General features: G+C 36.9%; 4 protein-coding genes across 4 annotated transcripts; 1 reads left to right on the forward strand and 3 right to left on the reverse strand.

Annotated features, from left to right (window-relative positions):
• Positions 1–1,282: 1,282 nt before the first annotated feature.
• On the reverse strand, positions 1,283–5,286 carry LOC101897482 (alpha-tocopherol transfer protein-like). The gene is made up of 3 exons (XM_005189863.4): positions 4,909–5,286; positions 1,653–2,025; positions 1,283–1,592 (listed from the first exon to the last, which is right to left on the reverse strand). The coding sequence occupies exons 1-3, from the start codon at positions 5,205–5,207 to the stop codon at positions 1,335–1,337; spliced, it is 930 nt and encodes a 309-aa protein (XP_005189920.1). The 5' UTR covers positions 5,208–5,286; the 3' UTR covers positions 1,283–1,334.
• A 2,471-nt stretch (positions 5,287–7,757) lies between these two features.
• On the forward strand, positions 7,758–10,021 carry LOC101899322 (alpha-tocopherol transfer protein-like). The gene is made up of 3 exons (XM_005189874.4): positions 7,758–9,195; positions 9,256–9,628; positions 9,691–10,021. The coding sequence occupies exons 1-3, from the start codon at positions 8,897–8,899 to the stop codon at positions 9,946–9,948; spliced, it is 930 nt and encodes a 309-aa protein (XP_005189931.1). The 5' UTR covers positions 7,758–8,896; the 3' UTR covers positions 9,949–10,021.
• A 3,849-nt stretch (positions 10,022–13,870) lies between these two features.
• On the reverse strand, positions 13,871–15,035 carry LOC101897775 (alpha-tocopherol transfer protein-like). Its single transcript, XM_005189865.4, has 3 exons — positions 14,694–15,035; positions 14,255–14,627; positions 13,871–14,197 (listed from the first exon to the last, which is right to left on the reverse strand). Exons 1-3 carry the CDS (start codon positions 14,990–14,992, stop codon positions 13,940–13,942), a joined length of 930 nt encoding a protein of 309 aa, XP_005189922.2. The 5' UTR covers positions 14,993–15,035; the 3' UTR covers positions 13,871–13,939.
• A 3,178-nt stretch (positions 15,036–18,213) lies between these two features.
• Positions 18,214–19,429, reverse strand: LOC101891432 (alpha-tocopherol transfer protein-like). Its single transcript, XM_005191370.4, has 3 exons — positions 19,105–19,429; positions 18,673–19,045; positions 18,214–18,547 (listed from the first exon to the last, which is right to left on the reverse strand). Exons 1-3 carry the CDS (start codon positions 19,410–19,412, stop codon positions 18,290–18,292), a joined length of 939 nt encoding a protein of 312 aa, XP_005191427.3. The 5' UTR covers positions 19,413–19,429; the 3' UTR covers positions 18,214–18,289.
• Positions 19,430–26,033: the final 6,604 nt, after the last annotated feature.

Here is a 26,033-nt window from a genome sequence, read left to right on the forward strand (position 1 = left end):
TCTGTGCAGGTTCACGTCTTCGTATAGCCCCCATATAACGGTACCTCCCGATATTCGGTATTTTGATGATTTTAGCGACATTATTTACCGGAATTGTTTCAAATTTGGTATTTGAAGTTCGTAATGGGTACTACAGACTAAGACAGAAAATTGTCTGTGCAGGTCCACGTCTTCGTATAGATCCCATAAAACCGTACCTCCCGATATTCGGTGTTTTGATGATTTTTGCCACATTTTTCCACGGATATTTCTAAGAATTTGTATTTGTAGATCGTTATGGGCTCTAGCTCTGATGGCGTAGATTGTATGTATAGCTCCACGTTTTCGTATGGCCTCCATATAACGGTACCACGCCATATCCGGAATTTTGATGGTTTTAGCCACAATTTTCCACCAATTTGCCTTAAAATTGGTATTTGCAGTTCATAATGGGTTCTAGCTTCAGTGGAGAAACATTGTACATATAGGTCCAAGTTTTCGTATAGGCCCCATATAACGGTAGCCTCCGATATTCGGTATTTTGATGATTTTTGCCACATTTTTCCACGAACTTGTCTAAAAATTGGTATTTATAGGTCATTGGCATAGTAGGTCGTAGCTCCGGTGGCACAACAGTGGTTATGTAGGTCTACGTGTTCGTGTTGTGATAGTTTTAGCCACATTTTGCTACCGATTTGTCTAAAAACTGGTATTTGTAAATCTTTATGGTTTCTAGCTCGAGTGGCAGAACAAGGGATATAAAGATTCACATTTTCGTATAGCCTCCATATAACCGTATCTCCCGATATTCGGTATTTTGATTATTTTTGCCACATTTTTTTACGAACTGGTCTAAAAATTGTTATTTGTAGTTCTTAATGGGTTCTCACTCCGGTGACGGAACATTGAATATCTAGGTCCATGTTTTCTTATAGCTCACATATAACGGTACCCACCGATATTCGGTATTTAATAATTCTGGTCACATTTACCACCGATTTTTTTAAAATTTGGTATTTAAGACTCGCAACAGATAACAATCCATTGAAGCATAAAATTATTTATAGAGGTTCCCGTTTTGGTATGGCCCCATACAACGGCCTCAACCACTTTATGGTTTTTTGAAAAGTTTAACAACATTGTCTAAACGGTCTTACTGGTATATGCAGTTTAAGGTGGAACACGTTTGAGTTCAGATACTTTTATATAAAAATGTTTTCTTTACCCAGTTGGTGGAGGGTATTAAAAATTCGGCCCGCCCTAAATTAATGTTTTTTACTTGTTTTTTTTTTATAAAAAAATTATAAATTTTCATTATTTTCTGATGTCATTTGTATTACACTAATATTCATAAACTAATCAACATTCAATTTACGGAATGAACCCTCAATACCGAACATGCTATCAAAATCAATGGCTTTGCCGGGACGTAACTTTTCATCGGTACCATATTGGGCATTATTTTTGAAGTATTCACTATATTGCTGTAGTTTCTTCTCCCATTCGGCCTGGATTTCATCGATTGAGCCATTTTCACCGCCATATTCTTTGGGCAAATATTTCAAGGGAATTTCCTTAATCAAGGCATCCATTTTGTTGCCGTGCACAAATAACTGAAATAAAAACAACAGATTCATAAAATAAATGAAATTTCAAATTCTCTCTGTACTCACTCTCTTCTGTTGCTTTTCGGACATCATGGGTTTGATCATATTGAAGACGGGTTCAAATCCAGCTGGTGTCTTAATAAAATGTGATGCCTTTGGCCTCAGGGGTATAGCCTCTTCCGAGAATACTGTCATTTTCTTCATTAGCGATGGTGTGAATTGCAGAAAGTGAGCCATTGTGGCCTTTTCGAAATCACCAATAAATACAACACCATTTACATTGGCATAATCATCATCGAGTATGAGAATTTCCTGTAAGGCGCTGGCAACTTGCATCACCTCTTCGGCAGAGTACTTTTCTGTGGAATACAGACCGCTGCGCATGATGGCAATTCTGGGACCATTGTCATTTAGAGGTGTTGGCAGATACAACCACATGCTGAAAAATTTGGAGAAAAAAATTAGTATTTGAAATCTATTACCAGCTAACAACTTTTTTTTCTAATGCTCTTTCCGATATTTTTCCGAAAACACTCTCAGAATCTTGGGCAATCTCACACAATTTTTTTCCGAGTTCGTTCCAAATTCGACATCAAAATCGGAAACTTGTGCAGAATTATTTTCGGAATTCGGAAAAAAATGTTTGCTGGGTTTCTATCTCCAAGTTTTTTATTTCAATTTTCCTGCAGCCTTTAAAGAGTTCGCACGCATTGTCGGCATGCAATTAAACGAGATTACATACATTTGTGGAAAATATTGGTATTAAACGAGAGAGAGAGAGAGAGAGAGAGAGGAAGAGAGACCTCTATCATAGACAAATTAAGATATAGACAACGAAAAGTTAGTTTGGTCTTTTTTTCCAGGTGGCTCTCATCATGTTTTGCATAGTCAACATGCTCATTTACGCGTTCAAGCCACTCGACTTCGAAAACACATTTTATCGTTTTTCAAGAATTTCACTGGAATATTCCCATATTTTTCGATGTCATCACGTACTTTTCACATTTCTTTTATTATGAAATAATTTTCAACTGACAAATATCCTACAGTTTTTGTTATTTTTAACGTTTTATAATTGAGTGACTTCAATATTCCCACTCAAACCCCTGAAACGATATAGGCGACATCTGCTGATTCGATTTTTTTCGAAGATAAACGGTGAGAGCATTTCGTTGTCTATATTTTCATTTGTCTATGAGAGGCAAGGAAAAAATGTGAGATTTGCAAAAAAGAGATATGAGAAATATGCAAAAATTGAGATACTTAACCAGAGAGCAGGGAAATAGACAGAAAAAAAAAAAACAATAAATAAAAACCTTAAAAGGAATTAACATAAAAAAGCATGTGCATAGAGGTCACTGAACTGTCATTCAAAATAGTAGAGAAAACAAGACAAGATAGGAAATGGAATAAACCTATTATTGAACTGCCTTCAAAAACGGTAGTTGGTATGAAAAATAAATAGATACCCAATGTGAACATATAAAGAAGGTAAAGAAAATGTGCGATAAGTAAAAAAGCAGCTAGGTTCATTCGGACCGAACTTTTTATACCCTCCATCATTCGGACCGAACTTTTTATACCATCCACCATTTGGAAGGAACTTCACAAATTTCGGCCAGACCGAATTTTTTATACCCTCCACCATTCGGAAGGAAGTAGAAATTTTTCAAAAAAAAAAAAAAAAAAAAACAAAATCCGTCGGAAAATATCGCTCAAATAAAAATCCTTATATGGGGGCTATACGAAGACGTTGGGCTGGATAAGTAATTTTCTGTTATAGGTAGTAGTAACGATTCCGAACATATAAAGGCACCTCCTGATATTCGCTATTTTGATGATTTTAGCGACATTATTCAGCGGAATTGTTTCAAATTTGGTATTTCAAGTTTGTAATGGATACAACAGCCTAAAACAGAAAATTTTCTGTGCAGGTCTAGGTGTTCGTATAGCCCCCGTACAACGGTACCCTCCAATATTCGGTATTTTAATGATTTTAGCGACATTATTCACCGGAATTGTTTCAAATTTACTACTTGTCTAAGACAGAAAATTGTCTGTGCAGGTCCACGTCTTCGTATAGCCCACATAAAACGGTACCTTCCGACATTCGGTATTTTGACGATTTTAGCGACATTATTCTTCGAAATTGTATCAAATTTGGTATTTGAAGTTCGTAATGGATACTACAGCCTAAGACAGAAAGTTGTCTGTGCAGGTCCACGTCTTCGTATAGCCCACATGCAACGGTACCCTTCGATATTCGTTATTTTGACGATTTTAGGGAATTGTTTAAAACTTGCTACTTGAAGTTCGTAATGAATACTACAGCCTATGACAGAAAATTTTCTGTGCACGTCCACGTCTTCGTATAGCCCCCATATAACGGTACCTCCCGATATTCGGTATTTTGAAGATTTTAGCGACATTATTCACCGGAGTTATTTCAAATTTCGTATTTAGAATTCGCAATGAGTACGATAGCCTATGAAAAAAATTGCGTATGCAGACCCACGTCTTCCATATAACGGTACCTCACAATATTCGGTATTTGGATGATTTTAGCGACATTATTCACCGAAGTTCTTTTAAATTTCGTATTTGAAGTTCATAATGGGAACTACAGTCTGCGACAGAAAATTTTCTATGCAGGTCGAGGTCTTCGTAAAGCCACCATGTAACGGCAGTTCCCTATTTTGATGATTTAAGCGACATTATTCACGGAATTCTTTTCAAGTTTGAATTTTGTAATGGCCTATGACAAAATTTGTCTATGTCTTCGTATAGACCCCAATATGACGCCGACTTCCTATATTCGGTATTTTTAAGATTTTAACGGATTTTTTTGTTTTTTTGGAAACTTCCAAATTCGTATCAGCGTCAACAACAGTGTTTACCATCCGATTGAATCGGTTAAATTTTGATTTATCTGACCAGATAACACGTTTCCAGTCTGCCTGTCGTCCAATTTTTATGCTCTCTTCATTAGCGCCTTTTGGTTCTTCACTGATAATGCCGGTTTATTTTTTTTTTAATTCTAGCCCTATAAACTTTCGGAAGCAGAGAACTCAAATGTTTTTTCTTAAGAATCCAGCTGGATCAAGATATAGAAAAATTACAGAATTGTCTCACTTTCCAATAGTGACCTTTCAATGGCTTTATCTTCCCATGGAAGACCGGATATTGCTGTAAATATAGCCTTAAAAAATACAACATTTCTTCTAAAGGCTTCTTAAATTTATTTTACTTCCTTCTATAAATTCTTTGACATTCTACAAAAGTAGAAATCTTTTCTTTCTAAAATAGAATTATGCGTACTTACCCCAGACGGAAAATCTCCATAAACTTTGGATCATTGACATCTGTGGCTGAGAAAATTTCCGGGAACTTTGTTTTCAATGTGAAAAATTTATCAATTTTCGATTTGGCCCGTTCCAAAGAGTATTTGCAGCCGCGAAGAAATGCCACCAAAAATTGATCATCTGTATTGGCCTTTAAGTGAGGCTGTTGACGAATCCATTCCTTGAGGGCTGCCAAATCGTCGGCCAAACGTGAGGGGACCTCTCCCAAGGCTTCGGCATTTTTTTGCAGCACCTCATTCAATGGTCTTACGTTGGCCATGTTTTAACACCAGCTATCGATTATAAACTAAATTTTCAATTATTCTGAATTGCCATTTGAGTGGCTTTATTCTTTTGGAACTTCTCTGCCTGCAGGCGAACTATAATAAAATGCTAGTTAGTTATCAATGAAATAAAGCATAGTTTGATAATAGACGATAAGATTTTGGACATTGTCAAGGTATTGGAAATTTGCAAAGAAGGTTTTTTTGGAATGAAAATAAAACTTTGTTCAATATTTTTGGCATTTTTTTGGTTTCTTTTTTATCAATATCTACGTTTGGGCGTAATAAGTTTGTCCGAATATAATCTAATTGTTTGATTAAATTAAAGTTTATTTCGTCATGATTTAGCATTTTTTTCTGTTCTTCTCAGACATTTTTTTTGAAAACAAGTAAAAAAGCTGTAAGTTCGGCCGGGCAGAATTTTTAATACCCTCCTCTAATTTTCAAAAAAAAAAAAAAAAATAATAATAATAATAAAATCCTTAAAAAATTCTGTTCATATCTTAAAAATACCGAATGTAGCCGTTATATGCGTGGACCTACATGGCCCATTTTCAATACCAAAAGTCCTGCCGACATAATATACATTTGAGTAAAATTTTATCAATCAAAGCAGACAACGATAAATCTACATAGAATTTTATGTAATTTATATATAATTTTTATAGCCTTCACCATACTATGGAGGGTATATTAACTTTGTCATTCCGTTTGTAACCCAACAAAGTATATATATTCTTGAACAGCGTAAAATTGTAAGTCGATTTAGCCATGTCCGTCTGTCTGTCTGTTGTAATCACGCTATCTTTCAAACGAATTGAGATAGAAGGCTATATTCGGTATTTTGATGATTTTAGCGACATTATTCACCGGAATTGTTTTGAATTTGGTATTTGAGATTCGTAATGGATACTACAGCCTGTGACAGAAAATTGTCTGTGCAGGTCTGGGTCTTCGTATAGCCACCATACAACGGTACCCCCCGATTTTCGATATTTTGATGAATTTAGCGGCATTATTTACCGGAATTGTTTCAAATAACCCATTTGAATTTCGTAATAGATATTACAGCCTACGACAGAAAATTGTCTCTGCTGGTCCACGTCATTGTATAGCCCCCATATAACGGTACCTCCCGATATTCGGTATTTTGATGATTTTAGTGACATTATTTACTGGAATTGTTTCAAATTTGGTATTTGAAGTTCGTAATAGAAACTTCGGCTGAGGACAGAAAATGGGCTATGTAGGTCCACGTATTCGTATAGACCCCATATATCAGCACCCCCCAATATTAGGAATTGTGACGATTATAGGTACAATACTCACCGAATTTGTTTGAGATGTCGTATTTGAATTTCGTAATGGATACTACAGCCTACAACAGAAAATTGTCTCTGCAGGTCCACGTCTTCGTATAGCCCCCATATAACGGTACCTCCCGATATTCGGTATTTTGATGATTTTTGCGACATTATTCACCGGAAATGTTTCAAATTTGGTATTTATAATCTGAATGAATACTGCAGCCTAAGACAGAAAATTTGTCTGGGCAAATCCACGCCTTCATATAGCCCCCATATAACGGTACCTCCCGATATTCGGTATTTTGATGATTTTAGCGACATTATTCAAAGGAATTGTTTCAAATTTGGTATTTAAAGTTCGAAATGGATACTACAGCCTAAGACAGAAAATTGTCTGTGCAGGTCCGCGTCTTCGTATAGCCCGCATATAACGGCACCCCCCAATATTCGGTCTTGTGATGATTTTAGCGTCATTATTCACCGGAATTGTTTCAAATTTGGTATTTGAAGTTCGTAATGGATACTACAGCCTAAGACAGAAAATTGTCTGTAAAGGTTCTCGTTTTCGTATAGTCCCCATATAACGGTACCTCCCGATATTCGGTACTTTGATGATTTTAGCGTTATTATTCACCGTAGTGGGTTCAAATTACGTATTTAGAGTTCGTAATGGATACTGCAGCCTAAGGCTGAAAATTGTCTGTGCAGGTCCACGTCTTCGTATAGCACCCATATAACACCGATATTCGATATTTTGATGATTTTAGCGTCATTATTCATCGTAGTGGGTTCAAATTACGTATTTAGAGTTCATAATGGGAACTACAGTCTGCGACAGAAAATTGTCTATGCAGGTCCAGGTCTTTGTATAGGCCCCATATATCAGTACCTCCCTATATTCGGTATTTTGTCGGAAGAATGTGCAGAACATGATGGACTATCCGCATTCGTACATCGTGCACAGTATGTTTGGGATCATTGTAAAAACTTTCTACAAGACCATACTTTCCCGCACTTTATAATGCAGGATGAGATGAAAAAACTGCAAAAAGGCCAAACGCCAAAATTATTTTTAAATTTTATTGAACGAAAGCAAAAAATGTCGGAAAAAGCCTAAAATTTTAGAATAAGTTTAGATTTGTATGAATTGGTCGCCTTTGGCACGAATTATGACCTTCAAACGGCCAATGAAACCGCCACACGCTGCCCAAATGTTGCTCTGTGGTATTTTAGCCCATTCCCGGCGAAGCGCTTGCTTGAGGTGATCGATACTTTAGTATTTTTTAGTGCCAACCTTGATTTCCAAAATTCTCCAGACACAATAGTCCAACGGATTGGTATCCGGTGATTTTGGTGGCTATTGTGCGCTGGAAATAAAGCGAGAAATCTCATTTTGTAACCATTCTTTGGTGGCGCGTGCTGAGTCCTGTTGGAAAGTCCAAGATCTGCGGCCAAAATGATTGCGTGCCCAAGGCCTTAATACAACCTCCAGAATATTTTCGCCATATTTTTCGGCATTTATTTTGATGCCACGGTCGATTAATACGAGCGGAGAGCGAACATCGGCTGTTATGTCGGCCCACACAATCACCATGACCGGCGCTTGAGTTCTGATAGCCTACCGAAGGTGCACATTTTTAGCTGACCTCTTTGGCAAGTAAACACGATTGTTTCGTTTGTTTAAGAACTGCTGGACAACGAATGTGACCTCTCCTCCACCATGTTTGACCGTGTGGATCTCATTATTTTCTAACGCGGTTTTTGGTCGTCTTTAAACACAAATTCTTCCATTCGACTGAAAAATATTAAATTTACTCTCGTCTGAGAAGATCACTCAATCCCAAAAGCTCACTAGCTTGTTTTGTACTTTTTTGCGAAGCCAAAGGTCTTAGGCTTTATTTAATTCGCTTGTGAGAGGTGTTTTCTCTTGCATTTTTTGTGCTATTACCGGCACAATAAAGAGTCCTACGCACCGTTTTTGGAGTCTTCACGAAATCTTCTACTGTAAAAAACGCACAGAAAAATCTAAAATATATCCAAGATATCTCCCAAACCGAAGAAACCTCTTTTACGGCCCATAATCGAACGCAAAATTAAATTTTTCTTTTAAAACATTTTATAGCCACAATGAAAAAGCTGTTTTTTCCAAATTAGATGATGAAATGTACTCGCTTCGTTATACCCCATATTGACCATACTAAAATTTGTTAAATTGATTTCTACAACAACAACAACCGTTAAATGTTATCAAAAACATATTTTGTATTTTCATAAGTTTGTATGTACGACCGATAACAAATCAGATAATAATTTTTGCCTAAAAAAATATAAATTAAAATATAGCTTAGCGTTTAGTTAACATAGTTCAGTTGAAGAGCATGGCCAACATAAGACCACTGAATGCGGAATTACAAAAAGTTGCCGCCGAATTGGGAGAGGTACCCTCGCGATTGGCTGATGACTTGGCAGCCCTCAAGGAATGGATACGCCAACAGCCACATTTGAGAGCCAATACAGATGATCAATTTTTGGTGGCCTTTTTGCGCGGCTGTAAATATTCATTGGAACGGGCTAAAGCGAAAATAGATCGTTATTTCACATTAAAAAGTAAATTTCCGGAATTGTTTGGTTCCATTGATGTGGATAATCCCAGGGTTAGGGAACTTTTACATACAGGGTAAGTTAACGGGAAAAATTGAAAAGAATTCAAAATTAAGAAAATTAACTTTTCTTTCAGAACATGGCTATACCTACCGAATCCCTTGAATGATAATGGCCCACGCATTGGCATTATGCGCAGTGGTCTCTATCCCGTTGACAAATTCTCTGCCGAAGAAGTTATGCATGTGGCCCATGCCCTGCAGGAAATAAGTCTGCTAGAAGATGACCATGCCATACTGCAGGGTGTCATATTTATTGGTGATTTTGAAAAGGCCACCATGGCTCATATGATGCAAATGACACCATCGCTGATGAAAAAGATGACCGTACATTCCGAAAAGGCTGTGCCGTTGCGGCCTAAGGCCCAGCATTTTATTAATACCATTGCAGGATTTGAGCCCATATTCAATATGGTCAAGCCCATGATGTCGGCCAAACAACAAAAAAGGGTAGGTTAAATAAATTTTGTGGAGGGAAGTGGTTTTTTATGGCACATTTTTTTTAAATGCAGTTATATGTCCATGGCCATAAAATGGATTCCCTTACCAAGGAAATTCCCCTGAAATACTTGCCCAAAGAATATGGCGGTGAAAATGGTTCGGTGGAGGAAATAATTGCCGAGTGGGATAAGAAATTAGATCAATATCGGGACTACTTTAAGCGCAGCGCCGAATGGGGTACGGATGAGAGATTGCGTCCCGGCAAAGCCATTGATTTTGAAAGTCTTTTCGGCATTGATGGTTCCTTCCGTAAATTGGATGTTGATTGATTTAATGATGACATATTCAATGATATTTTTAAGAGTATTCGCAATTTTTGATAGTAAAATTGTTTTTGATTTAAGGAAAGTTTTGAACTTTTATTTAATGAAAACAGAGCACGTAAATAATGAAAAGTGAAGATCCTATTTCCACACAAAGGAGTTAATCCCTAGATAGATAAGGTTTGCGATAACTTAAGTCGGCGCTGTTGCCTGGTTGCACCAGGAATTTTTTTGATAGAGAAGGAGCTCCATCGCATAAAAAAGTTCCACACGAAAATAGCATAGCTGGGATTAAACGAACTAAATTAAATACTCTGGCAAAAAAAAGCAGGCAGCTTCGGAATGTCGAGCAAACAGCAGAGGTGCTGCTGTAGAGTTGTTCGAGGCTTTCTGTGGTTTAAAAAGCCATCCACAATCTACATCGGAGAACTTTCGGAGATACATCTCTACGATAAAGGTTGGTGATCCACTAATTCGAACTTCCGATAGTATAAAATACCTGCGAATCACCCTGCAGGACAGATTAAACTTCTATCGTGACCTGGACTATGTGGTATCAAAAGCCAAAACAAGGTGAATTACGCCTACCAGAGGCTACTTCGGATGCGAGGAAGACTGTCGTTGAATGTAAAACTGCTTATATACTATTACTTTGCTGCATGGGCTGATATATCTTCGGCTTAAATGGAAAGAATAGGGATATGGGAAAGATGGATATTGGCATCATGTTTAGGAATGAGATCAACAATTGTTGACAATGGGATTTACAGACAACCGTCAATAAAAATCTATAGAATTCTGCCGGATAGACGTTTTTTAGAGCAAAGATTCCGAAGATGTACCACTACGATCAAGTTTGGTGACCAAGCCTGGTGCTGCACGCCTGATTCGACTTCTGCCGTCACGCGGACTATGTGTTGTCCAAATACAAAAAAATGAATTGCGTCTACAACAGATTATTCCGGATGCGAGGAGAACTGTCGCCGAATGTAAAACTGCATTTATACAAGCAAGATATTCCGCCAATAATAACCTATTCCTTCGCTGCTTGGGCTGATATTTCTTCGGCTTAAATGGAAAGTATAAGTATATGGGAATGAAAGACTTTGGCTTCGTGTTTAGGAATGAGGCCAACAATTAATCACAACGGGATTTACAGACAACCGTCCAAAAGAATCATCTATTGCTCTATAAAATTCAGCCGGAAAGACATCTTCTGGAGCGAAGAACTTTCGGAGATATATGACTACGATCAAGTTTGGTGACCAACTAATTGCAACTTTGGTTAGGATAAAATATTTGGGATTCATGCTGCACAACAGATTCGACTGCTGACGTCACGTGAACTATGTGCTGTCAAAAGAAAAAAAAAGGAATTACGTCTATAAAATTCCAGATGCGATACAGATAACCTCCCAAAAGTAGCATCCAAAACTCTATAGAATTCAGCCGGACAGATGTCTTCTAGAGCAGAGAACTTCCGGAGATATATCCCTACGATCAAGTCTGGTGACCAACTAATTGGAACTTCCGATTGATTGGAATACCTAGGAACGACAGGTTCGACTTCTGCCGTATGTGCTACCAAATGCCAAAAGGATGAATTACGCCTAGCAGTGGCTATTCTGAACCGGAGGAGAACTGTTGCCGAATAGTTATCCGGCCAATAATAACGTATTCCATTGCCGACTGGGCTAATATAAAATAAAGATGAAAAAGAAAAGAAGGATCTTGGCATCGTGTTTAGGAATTAGGCAAACAATTGAGTTTGAAGTCGACCGCTCAACAGGACCATTTATAACTCTATATAATTCACTCGGATCGAAGTCTTCATGATGAGGAATGCACTTAACTTCCTAGAAAGAAGCCAAAACGTAGAAAATAGGATAATGGAATTCCTAGAATACGAAAAAGCGTCTAGCAGCTCAACAAAATAACGCGTCTAAGGAGTGCTCTACGATGATGAACGCATAATGTACTACCATCGGAGATATCACAGATTTGACACCGTCTACAACACAGTTCAGTAATAATATAATTGTACATTGCTTAGTTTACGGCAATTTTTGCTATATATTCCCAAAATAAACCAGGGTAGCTATGGTATTTTCAACATTATTGCCTTAAGTAAAACGATGCAGAAGGCACCATATACCTGGTCAAAAATCATTTCAGGCTACGCGGGACACTTTTTCTATATATTCAAGAAATAGACAAGGGTAGCCCCATCCAAGCTGTAATACTCTTTGTTCACGGGTAAGCGAACATGTTTTTATAATAAAAGAGAATAGGAGAAAAATAATCTACAGCTCACGCTCCAACAACTCACGCAACATACGTCACGGATGGTTTCAAGATCAAAATGGCTATAATTGCAATTGGTCTGGACTTCACCAAAACCTTTGACACGGTATGGCAACATGGCATTTTATACAAATAAACCTGTCGCATGGTAGCAAGCTTTCTCCAGGATAGAGTCTTTCGGGCAAGAAAAACAACAGGTAAAATGGCTGGGGTTTGTAAGCGACATTCCTGGGCCGCTTGAAGGAGGAAGACTACTTATGTACGCCGATAGCATAAAGACTAAACACGGTTAGTCCATCCAAAGTTTAATACGGATAAGTGAACATGGTTTTATAACACAAGAGAATAAGGGGGCTATCTAGTGTTGAGGAAATAGATTTTTTTTGTTAAAAATCGATCATTTAATACAGTGGTCTAATTACCGCATACGATATCGAGAAGTTACGATATCGTAATCTTATTTTTGGATGACGGCGTTCGATATCGAGTACTTGACATGGAAGTGTAGAATGCAACCAATCGAGTTTTTGCCCCCGTCTATTTTTGTATCGTATGCGACAACTTAAAGTGTTATAATTCTGATTGGAGCATAATTTGTGCATTAATTCAAAAACAAAATGTAAGTATCTTTAAAAATATTACATAATTGAATATTTATTATGATTTCAAATGTTGTAGGTCAATCTCAAAGAAAATAAACTTCCAGCAAAAAATTATTTTGACCGATTTTATGACAGACCATCCTGATTTGGCCAAGAACACACTTTCAAATGTTGTATTTTGACACAAAAGCTTCTTTGCATTTTGCCGACTCTTCCAACCGAAATGTTATTTTTTTATCACAACTTCTCCATTTAAAAGTTCGGTCTGCGGTTTTGCACAAAGCACTTTGGCTCAAACCAACCAAAAAGTCGTTCCCGACACAGTGCTGGAAGTTGCCGCTAGCCACAAGTGATAGTGTAGCTGCTAACTGTAGAGTAGGTGGTACCGCTGTTGACATATGGCCAGTACAGTGCAGTTCTGACAAAATATATTTAAAAGCTTCCTTTGAAACACGAAAGCGTTGTTTAAACCTTCAATTCATGTCGATACGATTCTGTATTCGATAGCGGATGCCGTAATTAGGCCCCAGTTCACATTAAATAAGATAAGAAAATGCGGCGCACAGACCTACGATTCATTAGAAATAAATAAAATTGAATTTTCCGTTTGCTACATGTGGTATGTTTGAGTTAGATTACAAGTTGTAACCTAGACCACAAACTGATAGGTATGTGCAGCATGTTTGTTTGCCACATATAAGACAATGCATGTACTACTTTCCATTAGATTTATGGCGGTGTAGGTCATATGCATGTGTACTTTAAGTTTCTCCCTCTCCCCCTCTCTTTACACTTGATGCCAAGTAAGGTCAAGTCATATTATCATAAGTAGTTCTTAAGAAACATTTTTAATAAATAAATCATGTCTTACAACCACTCAACAATGAAAGACGTTTCATGTCTTCAAAAAAGGTTCCGGTTTAACGCTCGACTTTTCCTTACTCCATTATAATATAAATCACTTTTCTAAAGTATTATTTTTTTCAAAATTATTTTTTTAATACAAATAAATAAATTCTCTCACTCATTGCAAAATTAAAAAGAAAACCACAAACTCACTCTAAAATATCTTTAAAAATATCATCAATTAGTCAATCGACATCCAATTTACGGAAGGAACCATCAATACCGAAGAGACTTTCAAAATCAATAGCCTTTCCGGGACGCAACTTCTCGTCGGTACCCCATTCGGCACTGCGCTTAAAGTAATCCCTGTATTGGTCCAATTTCTTATCCCATTCGGCAATAATTTCCTCCACCGAACCGTTTTCACCGCCATATTCTTTGGGCAAGTATTTGACGGGGATTTCTTTGGTAAGGGAATCCATTTTGCTGCCATGAACAAATAACTAAAAAGGAAATTTTAATTCAGAATAATTTCCAAAAAAGTCTTATTTCCAACCCACCCTTTTTTGTTGCTTGGCCGACATCATGGGTTTGACCATATTGAATATGGGTTCAAATCCTGCAATGGTATTAATAAAATGCTGGGCCTTGGGTCGCAATGGCACAGCCTCCTCGGAGTGAACTGTCATTTTCTTCATCAGTGATGGTGTCATTTGCATCATATGGGCCATGGTGGAGTTTTTAAAATCACCAATAAATACAGCACCTTGCAAAATGGCATAATCATCTTCCAGCATTATTATTTCTTGCATGGCATTGACTAATCTCACAACTTCTTCAATGGGGTACTTATCAGCTGAATACATTCCGCTGCGCATTATGCCAATGCGGGGACCGTTGCCGTGCAAAGGTGTGGGCAAAAATAACCATGTTCTGGAAACACAATAAAATTCTTCTTGTTTAAAATATAAATTATTTTATATTAGGCAATTATCTTACCCTGTGTGCAGCAGTTCCCTCACCCTGGGATCATCCACATCAATGGGACCAAAAAGTTCTGGGAATTTACTCTTCAATGTAAAGTAACGATCTATTTTAGATTTTGTCTTTTCCATGCTATATTTACAGCCCCGCAAAAAGGCAACCAAAAATTGATCATCTGTATTGGCTCTTAAATGTGGCTGTTGGCCAATCCATTCCTTGAGCGACGCCAAGTCATCAGCCAAACGGGAGGGAACTTCTCCCAAATCGGCTGCTACTTTTTGTAAATCTGCATTGAGGGGTCTTACGTTGGCCATGTTGTTCTTCTATGGTTCACTACTGCAACTGAACTGATTACATTCAAAGTTAAGCTATATTCTAGACGCTATTTGTAGTCACAAATATTATCTGATTTGTTATCGGTCGTATATGTGAAAAATACAAAATTTACTCTGATAACTAGCGATTGGTGTTGTTGGTGCTGTAGTTCAAATCAATTCAATAAACATAGTTATTATAGAATACAGGGTATATCATTATTAAAAATTTCATCATCTATTTGGGAAAAAAAGTTCATAAACGAAGCTATAAAAAATGGTTTTGGCAAATTTATTATCTTAAGGCAGTTGCTTGGATTATGGATTGTAAGGAGAACAGCTGGCAACTCTTGCATTTATGTTACAAATGTAAGTGATAGATTTTAATCTAATTTGAAAATCTACTGTATATAGATGAGAAAATAAAAATACGAGCGAGTAAGAGGTCTGTCAAAGGCTCTGTAAATAAGGCTGGTGCAACCCTCATCCTTTTCCTCACAATGTTGTTTAATCGCTGCCTCAACATCGGTCATTTTCCAATAGCCTAGAAGGGGTTCTAGTGGTACCAATTCCTAAGCACGTAGCAGAAGCTAACCTGAGGGGGAGTTATAGACCCATATCTCTGTTACCGAACCTACTGCGCCGAATCATCGAAGGGAGGAGTAGTATTAAAGGACTGCAAATTCAGATACAGAGCAAAACACTCTAAACCCATGCCCTAACTGATTTACAACTTTCGTCACAAATGGTTTCAAGACCAAAATGGAAACAATTTGAATTGGTCTGGACTTCACCAAAGCCTTTGATACGGTATGGCAGTATGGTATTTTGTAAAAAATGCAATCGTTTGGATTGGATGGACAAACATGTCGCATGGTAGCAAGTTTCCTCCAGAATAGAGTCTTTCGTGTTAAAGTTGATGACAAACTGACTGAACGACTGGTAAAATGTCTGGCCTTCTTCACCGATCACTGATGAGACCGATCATGTACAACATGTTGTAAGCGACATCCCTGGACTGCCTGAAGGAGGATTACTGCCAATATACGTAGATGACATTTTATTGGAGCTACAAGGTCGCACAGTGGAAAAAAGATTGAATGCGTACATGAATACGCTCCACAACTACTCCATCAAATGAGGACTAAACCTGACGAAGGCAAACCACAGTCTACAGCAAAGAGCTTCCGGACATACATCCATAAATACAATCAAGGTTGGCTAACAACTAATTAGAACATCCGTTAGGATGAAATGAGTTATCCTGCGGGACAGATTTGTCTTCTGCCCTCAGAATAAGAATATAAGAAAGAAAAATCTTGGCATCGTGTTTAGGAATGAGGCCAACAATTGAATTTATAGACGACCGCCCAAAAAGAACATTTATAACTTTATAGAATTCAGCCGGATTACAAGGACAGCTAATGTACGCCGATGACATTTAATTGCCGCTTTGAGGTCGTTTCGGAAGTACAGTCGAAAGAAGATTGAATGTGAACATGAATACCCTGCAGCATATGGGGACTTAATTTCAACGTTGGAAAGTGCAAATCTGTTGTTTACAAAGCAAATAACAGTCGACAGCAAAAAGCTTCCTGATATACATCCCTACGATAAAGATTGGTGGCCAATTAATTGGAACTTCCGATAGAATGAAATACCTGGGAACCATCCTGTACAAGAGATTCGTCTTTAGCTATGACTATGTACTGTTAAAAGCCTAAAATATGAATTACGCCTACCAGAAGCTATTCAGGATGCAAGTAGGACTTTCGCCTGATGTAAAATTGATTATCTATCCAGCCTATAATAACATATTCCTTTGCCGCCTGGGCTGATATAACTTCGGCTTAAATGACAAGAATAAGGATATGGGAAAGAAGGATCTTGGCATCGTGTTTAGGAAAGAGAAAAACAATTGATTACAACGGAATTTACAGACAACCGCCCAAGAGGAACATCTATAACATTATCGATCGATCGATGTCTTCTATAGCATAGAAAATACACCCCTACGATCAAGGTTGTTGACCAACTAATTTGAACTTCCGATAGGATGAAATACCTGGGAATCAACCTGAACGACAAATCCGACTTCTGCTGTCACGAGGACTGCGTGCTGCCAAAGACCAAAAAAAAAATTAATCGGTCTACCAGAGGCTATTGCGGATGCGAGAAGCTCTTTCGCTGGACGCAAAACTGCTATTCCGGAAGCAAGTAGGACTGTTGCCTGATGTAAAATTGATTATCTATCCGGCCTATAATAACCTATTCCTTTGCCGCCTGGGCTAATATAACTTCTGCTTAAATGAAAAGAATAAGGATATGGGAAAGAAGGATCTTGGCATCGTGTTTAGGAATGAGAAAAACAATTGATTACAACGGAATTTACAGACAACCGCCCAAGAGGAACATCTATTACATTATCGATCGATCGATGTCTTCTAGAGCATAGAAAATACACCCCTACGATCAAGGTTGTTGACCAACTAATTGGAACTTCCGATAGGATGAAATACCTGGGAATCAACCTGAACGACAAATCCGACTTCTGCTGTCACGAGAACTACGTGCTGCCAAGGACCAAAAAAAATTAATCCGTCTACCAGAGGCTATTGCGGATGCGAGGAGGTATGAGACCAACAATTGATGATAATGGAATTTACAGACAGTTCAATAAAACAACTATAACTCTATAGTATTCAGTCGGATCGACGTCTTCGTGATAGGGAATGTGCTTAACTTCCTAGAGAGAAGCCAAGACCTAAAAAATAGGATAGTAGAACACTTCCTGGAATATGAAGAGAAACAAAGAAAGGACCTTCTACCCCCTCTTAGCTAAAATTATGCGGCGAAAACAGGAACATTTATAACTCTATGGAATTCAGCATAATTGGCGTCTTCATGATGACGTATGTAGTGGAAGGTGTGAGCACATAAGCAGCTTGAATTCTTCGCATATCATATTTTGTGAAAGATCATAAAGAAAGCCAAGAAAATAGGATAGTGGAACAATTCCTGGAATATGAATAGGTATTCCCCAAGTTTCTGCAGAACGCATATCTGCTAAAACTACGCTACGCTAGTGCTCTACGATGCTGGCCGCTTAATATTCTACGATTTGACACTGACTCTGAGCCTGTCTACATACATACAGCTCAGTAATACTAAAGACTTAAATAATTTAATGATTGCTTAGCATTACAATATCAAGATTTATTAAAAATGTTGAAGTAATTTCCGATAAAGAAACACACTTCATACTTTCAAATTATTTATCTTTATTAAATCAACACCTTAATCCACATCTAATTTACGGAAAGAGCCTTCAATACCAAACATGCTATTGAAATCGATGGCCTTGCCGGGACGCAATTTCTCATCGGTGCCATATTCGGCATTCTTCTTAAAGTATTCGGCATATTGATCCATTTTCTTTTCCCATTCCTGCATCATTTCATCCACGGAGCTATTTTCACCGCCATATTCCTTGGGCAAATATTTCAAAGGGATTTCCTTGGTCAATGAATCCAGTTTGTTGCCATGAACAAATAACTGCAAAATCATGCAAATAAAAACAAGTACAAATATACCAAAATACATACACATGGCCTATTTGCGATATCAACTATCGATCGCAATGACCTTGCCAATAATGGGCCATAAAACAGAAAACTTACCCGACTTTGTTGTTTAGCCGATAACATGGGTTTCACCATATTGAATATGGGTTCGAATCCAGAGGGTGTGTTAATAAAATGACTTGCTTTGGGACGCAAGGGAATAGCTTCTTCGGAGAACACGGTGGCTTTTTTCATCAGCGAGGGCGTCCATTGGAACATGTGAGCCATGGTGGCCTTACCAAAATCTCCAATGAATATTATGCCATGGATATTGGCATAGTCATCTTCGAGGAGAGCAATTTCTTGCATGGCATGGGAGACAGCCATTACCTCTTCCATGGTATACTTTTCCGGGGGATACAAGCTGGAGCGCATAATGCAAATGCGGGGACCGTTACCATTTAATGGTTCGGGGAGGTACATGAACATGCTAGGAAAATACAAATTAATTATAAAAAACTATTTCCTAAAATTCCTTTTTATACCCACCCCAGTTTCAAAATTTCCCGAAACCTCGGATCCTTGACATCGGTGACATTAAACATTTCGGGAAATTTACTCTTCAACGTAAAGAATTTATCAATTTTTGATTTCGTTTTCTCCAAGCTATATTTACAGCCTCGCAGGAAGGCCAAGAGAAACTGATCATCGGTATTGGCTTTTAAATGTGGCTGCTGGGCAATCCATTGTTTGAGTTGAGCCAAGTCGTCGGGAATGCGCGAGGGAACCTCACCCAAAAGGTCTATTGCCGCCTTTTGTAATTCTTCACTAAGTGGTCTAACCTGTGCCGCCGTCATGTTGTTCAGCCAACGTCTATTCCGATAATGGGAAGTAAAAGCTAAACATAGGAAAGACGATAATGGAAGAGCTCTCCCCGCTAATCTTTGATTTCTTAAATGATTGTTTGATAAGTACTGCCAATATAGACAATAGGTGTGTTTTATTTTCGATTCAGATATAAATTTAAGATTTGTAGAGGAATTGCTTTTAGTTGGTATTAATGATGTAAAACATAAGCTCACTACCAGAACTTTAATAGGATTTTTTAGAGGGCCACTAAAGCTGGTGGATTTTGAAAAAAGACCACCGTAGCTTTTTTAAAAGGACATTTAGGGCTTTAATTGTGGACTTTTTTAAAGACCACCAGAGTTTTAATAGTGAACTTTTTTAAATAGGACCACCAGAGCTTTAGTAGTGAACTTCTTAAAAAGGTTGCCCAGAATTTGTATCTTGAGCCATTTCCTAAAAACAGCAGAGCTTAAATCGTGGACTTTTAAAAAATACCAATACACTTTTTTCGTAAATTTTTTAAGATGATCGCTTTTATCGTGAAAAACTAAAGCTTTAATGGTGGATGGTTTACAAGGATCACCTGAGCTTTAAACTTGGTTTTTTTTTTCAAAGGACCACCAGAGCTTTAATCTCGAATTTTTTTAAAGGATCACAAAAGCTTTCATCAAGGGTTTTTAAGAAAAACTAGAGCGTTAATCGTATATTGATTATTAAGAACACCTTAACTTAAATCATGGATTGTTTTAAAGTCCCATCAGAGCTTTAAGTTTGAATTTGTTAAAAGAACCACTAGAGCTTTCATCACGGGTTTTTCTAAAAGGAAAAGAAGAACTTTAATCCTAAATTCTTTACAAGGAACACCTGCGCTTTAATTGTGAATTTTTGAAGGATCACCAGAGATTTGATCAAAAATTTTTAAAAGTAGCTTTCATATGGGCTTTCTAAAGGAAAATTAGAGCTTTAATCGGGTTTTTTTTGCAAGTACTGCCAGAGGTTTAAGGATCGGGTTTCGAAAGGATTTTCAAAAGAACTTTCAGAGCTTTAATTGTGTATTTTCTAAAAACTTACTGCAAGGCCGCTAGAATTTTAATTGCTCATTGTTATAAGGCACTTTTGAGGATTTTTAAAGCATTTTCAAAGCTTTAAGTTTCCAAGATAACTAAAAAACTGCAGAGATATTTTTTTTTTAGATTTTTTTTATTGAGCCACCAGAGCTATAATTGTAGATTTTTAGCATTAAAAACATAGCTATAATCGTATTCTTAAGATGAGGTCAAGGGCGACCAGTGGTGAAATCATGGACTTTTAGAGGATTTTTAAAGCACCATCAGCCATAATTAAAATTATAAAAAAGGAATGATAATTTTAAAGGAGCTACACTTTTGGATTTTTGAAAAGCCTAAAGAGTTTTGGGAAAAGTAAGATTTTTTTAAGAAACTCCAGAGATACAGTCATAAATTGCAGTATCGATTTTTTGAGAACTAGCTGATTTTGAAATCATTTTTTAAACGTTGTTTTGAGTTTTTAAAGGACCATCGGAGCTATATTTTCGGTTTATTTAAGGGGATTAAAAATACTACCGGATTAAGCGATTTCTGGAGGGGTTTTAAAAATTTCTAAAGGAACCGCAGTTAAAAAAAAGATGTTAAAAAAATTAAGGATTTTTAAGAATGTTTTTTCAAGGACCATTAAAAATTATAAATTTGGATTTTCAAGGGCCTGTTGGTTCTTAAAGAAAACTAAAGAATCAAAAGAGCTATAATCGTGTTTTGTTTTTGAAGGATTGGTTCAATGTTTGTCAAAGGATTTTAATTTTTTTATTTTAAAGAATTTTAAAATTTTTAAAAATTTTCTAAAGCAATAATTGAGGATATATTAGGCCTACCATCGGCAAACCGTCTAGGTTGGAGGATGTATAGTTACAATTGAAATTGCAACTACCTCATTCGGAGACATTTCGATTCATTGTGATCATCCTGCGTGAAACGGAAAAGGAAGAAACAAGTAAAAAAATCAGCTATGTACGGCCGGGCCGAACTTTTAATGCGCTCCACCATTTGGAAGGATCTTGCACAATGTTAAGAGTATTTAGACGAAAATACCGTTTAAATGAAAACCGTTATATGAGGGCTATACGAAGACTAGGAACTGCATACGCAATTATTTGTCATAGGCTGAAGTACCCATTAGGACCTTCAAATACGAAATTTAAAACAATTCCATAGAAAAATGCCGCTAATATCATCAAAATACTAGAAGTAAGGGAGGTGCCATTATATGTGAGGTATACGAAGATATGAACCTGCATACGCAAATTTTTGTCATTAGCTGTTGTACACATTACCAACTTTAAATACTAATTTTGAAACTATTCCGGTGTATAATGTCTCTAAAATCAAAACAAGTAAGCAAAGGCTATAGTCGTGCGGGGCCGACTATGTTATACCCTACAACACAATATTTTGCAATCATCTCCAAAAGCAAGAAGCCCTTCTGTATCTCCAAATTTAGACTCATCTATATGATTTGCTTGTCTACGATATTTGGCTATATTCGTCAACGAAATCAGCATAAAAGAGCCAGAAGTTCGCCTTTTGTGTATTTCGGATATCGTCTGTAAGTAATGCTGGATTTTTTTTCAAACAAAATTAATGGTCTATTGTACCCGCTGTCCCAAACTCTAACTTTATGCAAGATTTTTTGTCCTTTGGTTTCTATTTGTGACCTTTATAACGGCTGCAAAATCAGGAAAATTTTAGGTTGTTGGTCCATTTCAACACTCTAATATATTGCGGACATCTTTGAAAACAATAGGCCTAGCCCTTCTGAGCCCAACCCTGGGTGAAATAGGTCAGAACATTTGTGTTAAATAATAGTCAAAATTTCCATTAAACCGCGAATATACAACACATAGTGTTGTAGGGTATAAAAATATAGAATGTTGGGAGGCACTGTTATAAAGAGGCTATACGAAGCAGTGGACCTGCATAAGTAATTTTTTGTCATAGGTTGTAGTACTCATTAACATCTTCCAATACGAAATTTGAATATTTAGGGGTATCGTTATATGGGGACTATACGAAAACGTGGACCGACATGACCCAATTTCGAACTTAACCTGCCCAATGAAAAAAAAAATCAAATAGAATGGTGGAGGGTATAAAAATAAAAGTTGAGCGAGATGAAAGGTGATAGATCTTTTTGCGATGTTATTGGAGATAAAGGGATTCATCTCTGAAGGCACTTTGAGTCGAATTTTCTCCTATAGCTCGTAGTCTTTCCCTTAATAGAACAGGACAGCGGCATAAAAGGTGTTCGATCAGTTCGTTCTCTGTCTCATTCTCACATCGCCTACAGTATTCGTATAGCCTGCAGTATTCGCAAAGCCTGCAGTATTCGATTTGGACCTATTGATCGGATATTTGCAGTGACCTGTTAGCATCCATCCTTGCCATCTGATGAGTTGCCCAACAAAGCCAGATAGTAGTGGGCAGTGTTCCCAGAACTGTTCTACACCTCAGGACTGCATCAGAATTTAATATTGAGGATCCTCCCGATTCACTTTTAAAGTTTCCTCATCTTTTAAAATATATACGTATTCAAATTCTTAAAAATCATTTAAAACAAAATGTTCGAAATTTGTTACAAACATGGCTGGTAAACTATTCGATCTTAATGGGTGTGGATTATTCTAATTGTTTTGTTTATTAGATGCATGTGGAGGATATTACGCGTTACTAATTGTATAATTATAATCAATATTCATATAAATTATAGAGTAAGTTAAGTATGGATTTAGTATTTGACAAATTCTTGGTTGATCATGATGCTCCAATATAGCTCTCCTCGATTTAAAAATTAATCTATTGAAGATGTAACACATTTTTAATAGGATTTGTCAAGTGGGCATATTCCGTGTCTCCCAAGGGTCTTCATTTTCAATTTCGGTTCAAATCGGCATGTAAATGATGTTAGATAAAAAATTATCTCTAAATAATATTTATTTTAGGAATACGTAATCAAAAACAAAACTTGACTTACACATTGTTCGATTTTTACCGTTATGTATGGACTATACGAAGACGTGGACCTGCACGCACAATTTTCTGTCATAGCAACCATTACGAACTTCAAATACCAAATTTGAAACATTTCCGGTGAATAATGTCGCTTAAATCACCAAAATACCGAAAATAGTGAGGTACTATTATATGGAGGCTATACCAAAACGTGCACCTATATGACCCATTTTCAATACCAAAAGTCCTGCAGACATAATATACATTTGAGTAAAATTTTATCAACCTTCTTCATTTCGTTCTGTAGCTAGTGTGATTTCTACAGACGGACAGACAGACGAACGGACATCGCTGAATCGACAAAGAATTTTATGCTGATTAAGAATATATAAAATGTATATTTCGAAGTATTACAAACGGAATGACAAACTTAATATAACCTCCATACTTTGGTGGAGGGTATAAAAACAACGATATTGGGCATAGACAAATGAAAATATAGACAACGAAATGCTCTCACCGTTTATCTTCGAAAAAAATCGAATCAGCAGATGTCGCCTATATCGTTTCAGGGGTTTGAGTGGGAATATTGAAGTCACTCAATTATAAAACGTTAAAAATAACAAAAACTGTAGGATATTTGTCAGTTGAAAATTATTTCATAATAAAAGAAATGTGAAAAGTACGTGATGACATCGAAAAATATGGGAATATTCCAGTGAAATTCTTGAAAAACTATAAAATGTGTTTTCGAAGTCGAGTGGCTTGAACGCGTAAATGAGCATGTTGACTATGCAAAACATGATGAGAGCCACCTGGAAAAAAAGACCAAACTAACTTTTCGTTGTCTATATCTTAATTTGTCTATGACCGAAATAACGTATAATTCATTCAGAGAGAGAGAGAGAGAGAGAAAGAGAGCAAATTGTTGTTAAGGGAAACTTTTTCATTTCGAAAGTTTTTATACCCTACACCACAAGGTGGTCAGGGTATTATGTCTTTGTGCATTTGTTTCTAACAGGCAAAAGGAAACTAGATAGACCCATAGTTCCTTTTGATGATCTGCATAGAATCACATTCTGAGTCAATTTATCCGTCCGTCTGTCGTCCGTCCGTCTGTCCATGTATTTTTGTAAACAAAGTACAGTTCGCATTTATTGGCCTATCCAGATGAAATTTTGCACAAATCATTTGTTTCGCCCAAGGAGGAACCCTATTGAAATTGGAGATAATCGGTAAAAATTTAGATATAGCTCCCATATATATCTTCGTCCAACAATATTTGGGGAAATATATTATATACAGCTCAGAAATACATTTACTAAATTTTATCGAGATCTCCCATATATAACTTCGTCCGATTTACCTTTGATTGTGCACCAAACGTCTAATATTTGGATGAAGTTTGGCACCTACGACCGAATTGAGTCTAGAACCTAGTATGTCAAATTTGGTGAAGATCGGTTCAGATATAGCTATAGCTCCCATTTATACTGGTCATCCGATTTGTTATATTTGTTACCCACAGCAGTAATATGCACTCCGTAACAACGATATTCAGGGAAATATATCAAATACAGCTCAGAAATATCTTTGCCAGATTTTATCGAGATCGGTTCCGATTTGGATATAGCTCCCATATATATTTTTATCCGATTTCAAATTAATTGTGCAATACAAGTCCGAATTTAAAAGATACAAATGCTTCGGCATATTTTGCCCTTTGAACTTTAAATTATAATTATAATCATGGCGTGTATGATTGAATTCTCCCATTATAACGTTTAATTGTTATGCGGAGCTCTACTAAATTAGCAAAGTGGTGTAGGGTATCATAAAGTCGGCCCCGCCCGACTTTAAGACTTTCTTTACTGGTTTAAATCGATCAAATGCTTAAAACAGTCGTGTCGGTGTTTTCAATAGGCCGAGGTCAAAAAATAATAGACTTTCTAAACTGATTTGCTCCAGGTTGCAAGAAGCTCCAATGGCTATGAAAAATGTTGTTAGGTCTCAATTCACAAGTGCAAAGGTTTCCGGAAAGAGAAGTAAGGTTATAGGCGAAGGGCCCAAAGTAAAAGTCAGTGCCCTTAATGCGTGAAATTCTCTCTCAACACACGATCAGAACCATTAAAAAACGATGTAATCAGAGAAAATTGGGAGATCACACATGCGGGACCCTCCGCCCGGGCCTGATTTACTTCTCAGCTATCCCATAAAACGAACCTTTCTTTTCCGTAAACATTCCATTTTTTTGAAGCGAACGTAAGGAAATTTTTATTTGTTTTCGGAGGAGGGAAAGAGTGATTTCTTTATCCTCCTCCCTCCCTTGTCTCCTCTTTTGCTCTCTTAGAATGAGCTCATTTTTATTCCAAATAAAAGTCTAACAAAAACTAATGCCATGTTTACGTTAGAACTTTTTGTAGGGTTAACCTACTTTGAGAGGATTTATTTGAAGTAAAAGTAATGGATATGACAATTTAAATCCAAATCCAGTGGGTTAACCCTCATATATATAAACGTACTTTAAGTTTTTGATGTTACAACCCCTGAGATTTTCTCAAAAAAAAAAATTAAAATTGTTTTTCTTTTATTTTCAATAATAAATTA

This window comes from Musca domestica, unplaced genomic scaffold, assembly GCF_030504385.1.
Source record: "Musca domestica strain aabys unplaced genomic scaffold, Musca_domestica.polishedcontigs.V.1.1 46, whole genome shotgun sequence".
Lineage (NCBI taxonomy): Eukaryota > Metazoa > Arthropoda > Insecta > Diptera > Muscidae > Musca > Musca domestica.

Excerpts from the sequence above, each read along its gene's own strand:
- LOC101897775 (XM_005189865.4), bottom strand. The coding sequence starts at position 14,992 with ATGGCCAACGTAAGACCCCTCAATGCAGATTTACAAAAAGTAGCAGCC. Across the intron at positions 14,628-14,693 it reads AGGGAACTGCTGCACACAGG|AACATGGTTATTTTTGCCCA; the intron begins GTAAGATAATTG and ends TTGTGTTTCCAG. Across the intron at positions 14,198-14,254 it reads CGGCCAAGCAACAAAAAAGG|TTATTTGTTCATGGCAGCAA; the intron begins GTGGGTTGGAAA and ends TTTCCTTTTTAG.
- LOC101897482 (XM_005189863.4), bottom strand. The coding sequence starts at position 5,207 with ATGGCCAACGTAAGACCATTGAATGAGGTGCTGCAAAAAAATGCCGAA. Across the intron at positions 2,026-4,908 it reads ATGGAGATTTTCCGTCTGGG|CATGTGGTTGTATCTGCCAA; the intron begins GTAAGTACGCAT and ends CAAATTTTTCAG. Across the intron at positions 1,593-1,652 it reads CCGAAAAGCAACAGAAGAGA|TTATTTGTGCACGGCAACAA; the intron begins GTGAGTACAGAG and ends TTTTTATTTCAG.
- LOC101891432 (XM_005191370.4), bottom strand. The coding sequence starts at position 19,412 with ATGACGGCGGCACAGGTTAGACCACTTAGTGAAGAATTACAAAAGGCG. Across the intron at positions 19,046-19,104 it reads CGGGAAATTTTGAAACTGGG|CATGTTCATGTACCTCCCCG; the intron begins GTGGGTATAAAA and ends GTATTTTCCTAG. Across the intron at positions 18,548-18,672 it reads CGGCTAAACAACAAAGTCGG|TTATTTGTTCATGGCAACAA; the intron begins GTAAGTTTTCTG and ends ATGATTTTGCAG.
- LOC101899322 (XM_005189874.4), top strand. The coding sequence starts at position 8,897 with ATGGCCAACATAAGACCACTGAATGCGGAATTACAAAAAGTTGCCGCC. Across the intron at positions 9,196-9,255 it reads AGGGAACTTTTACATACAGG|AACATGGCTATACCTACCGA; the intron begins GTAAGTTAACGG and ends CTTTTCTTTCAG. Across the intron at positions 9,629-9,690 it reads CGGCCAAACAACAAAAAAGG|TTATATGTCCATGGCCATAA; the intron begins GTAGGTTAAATA and ends TTTTAAATGCAG.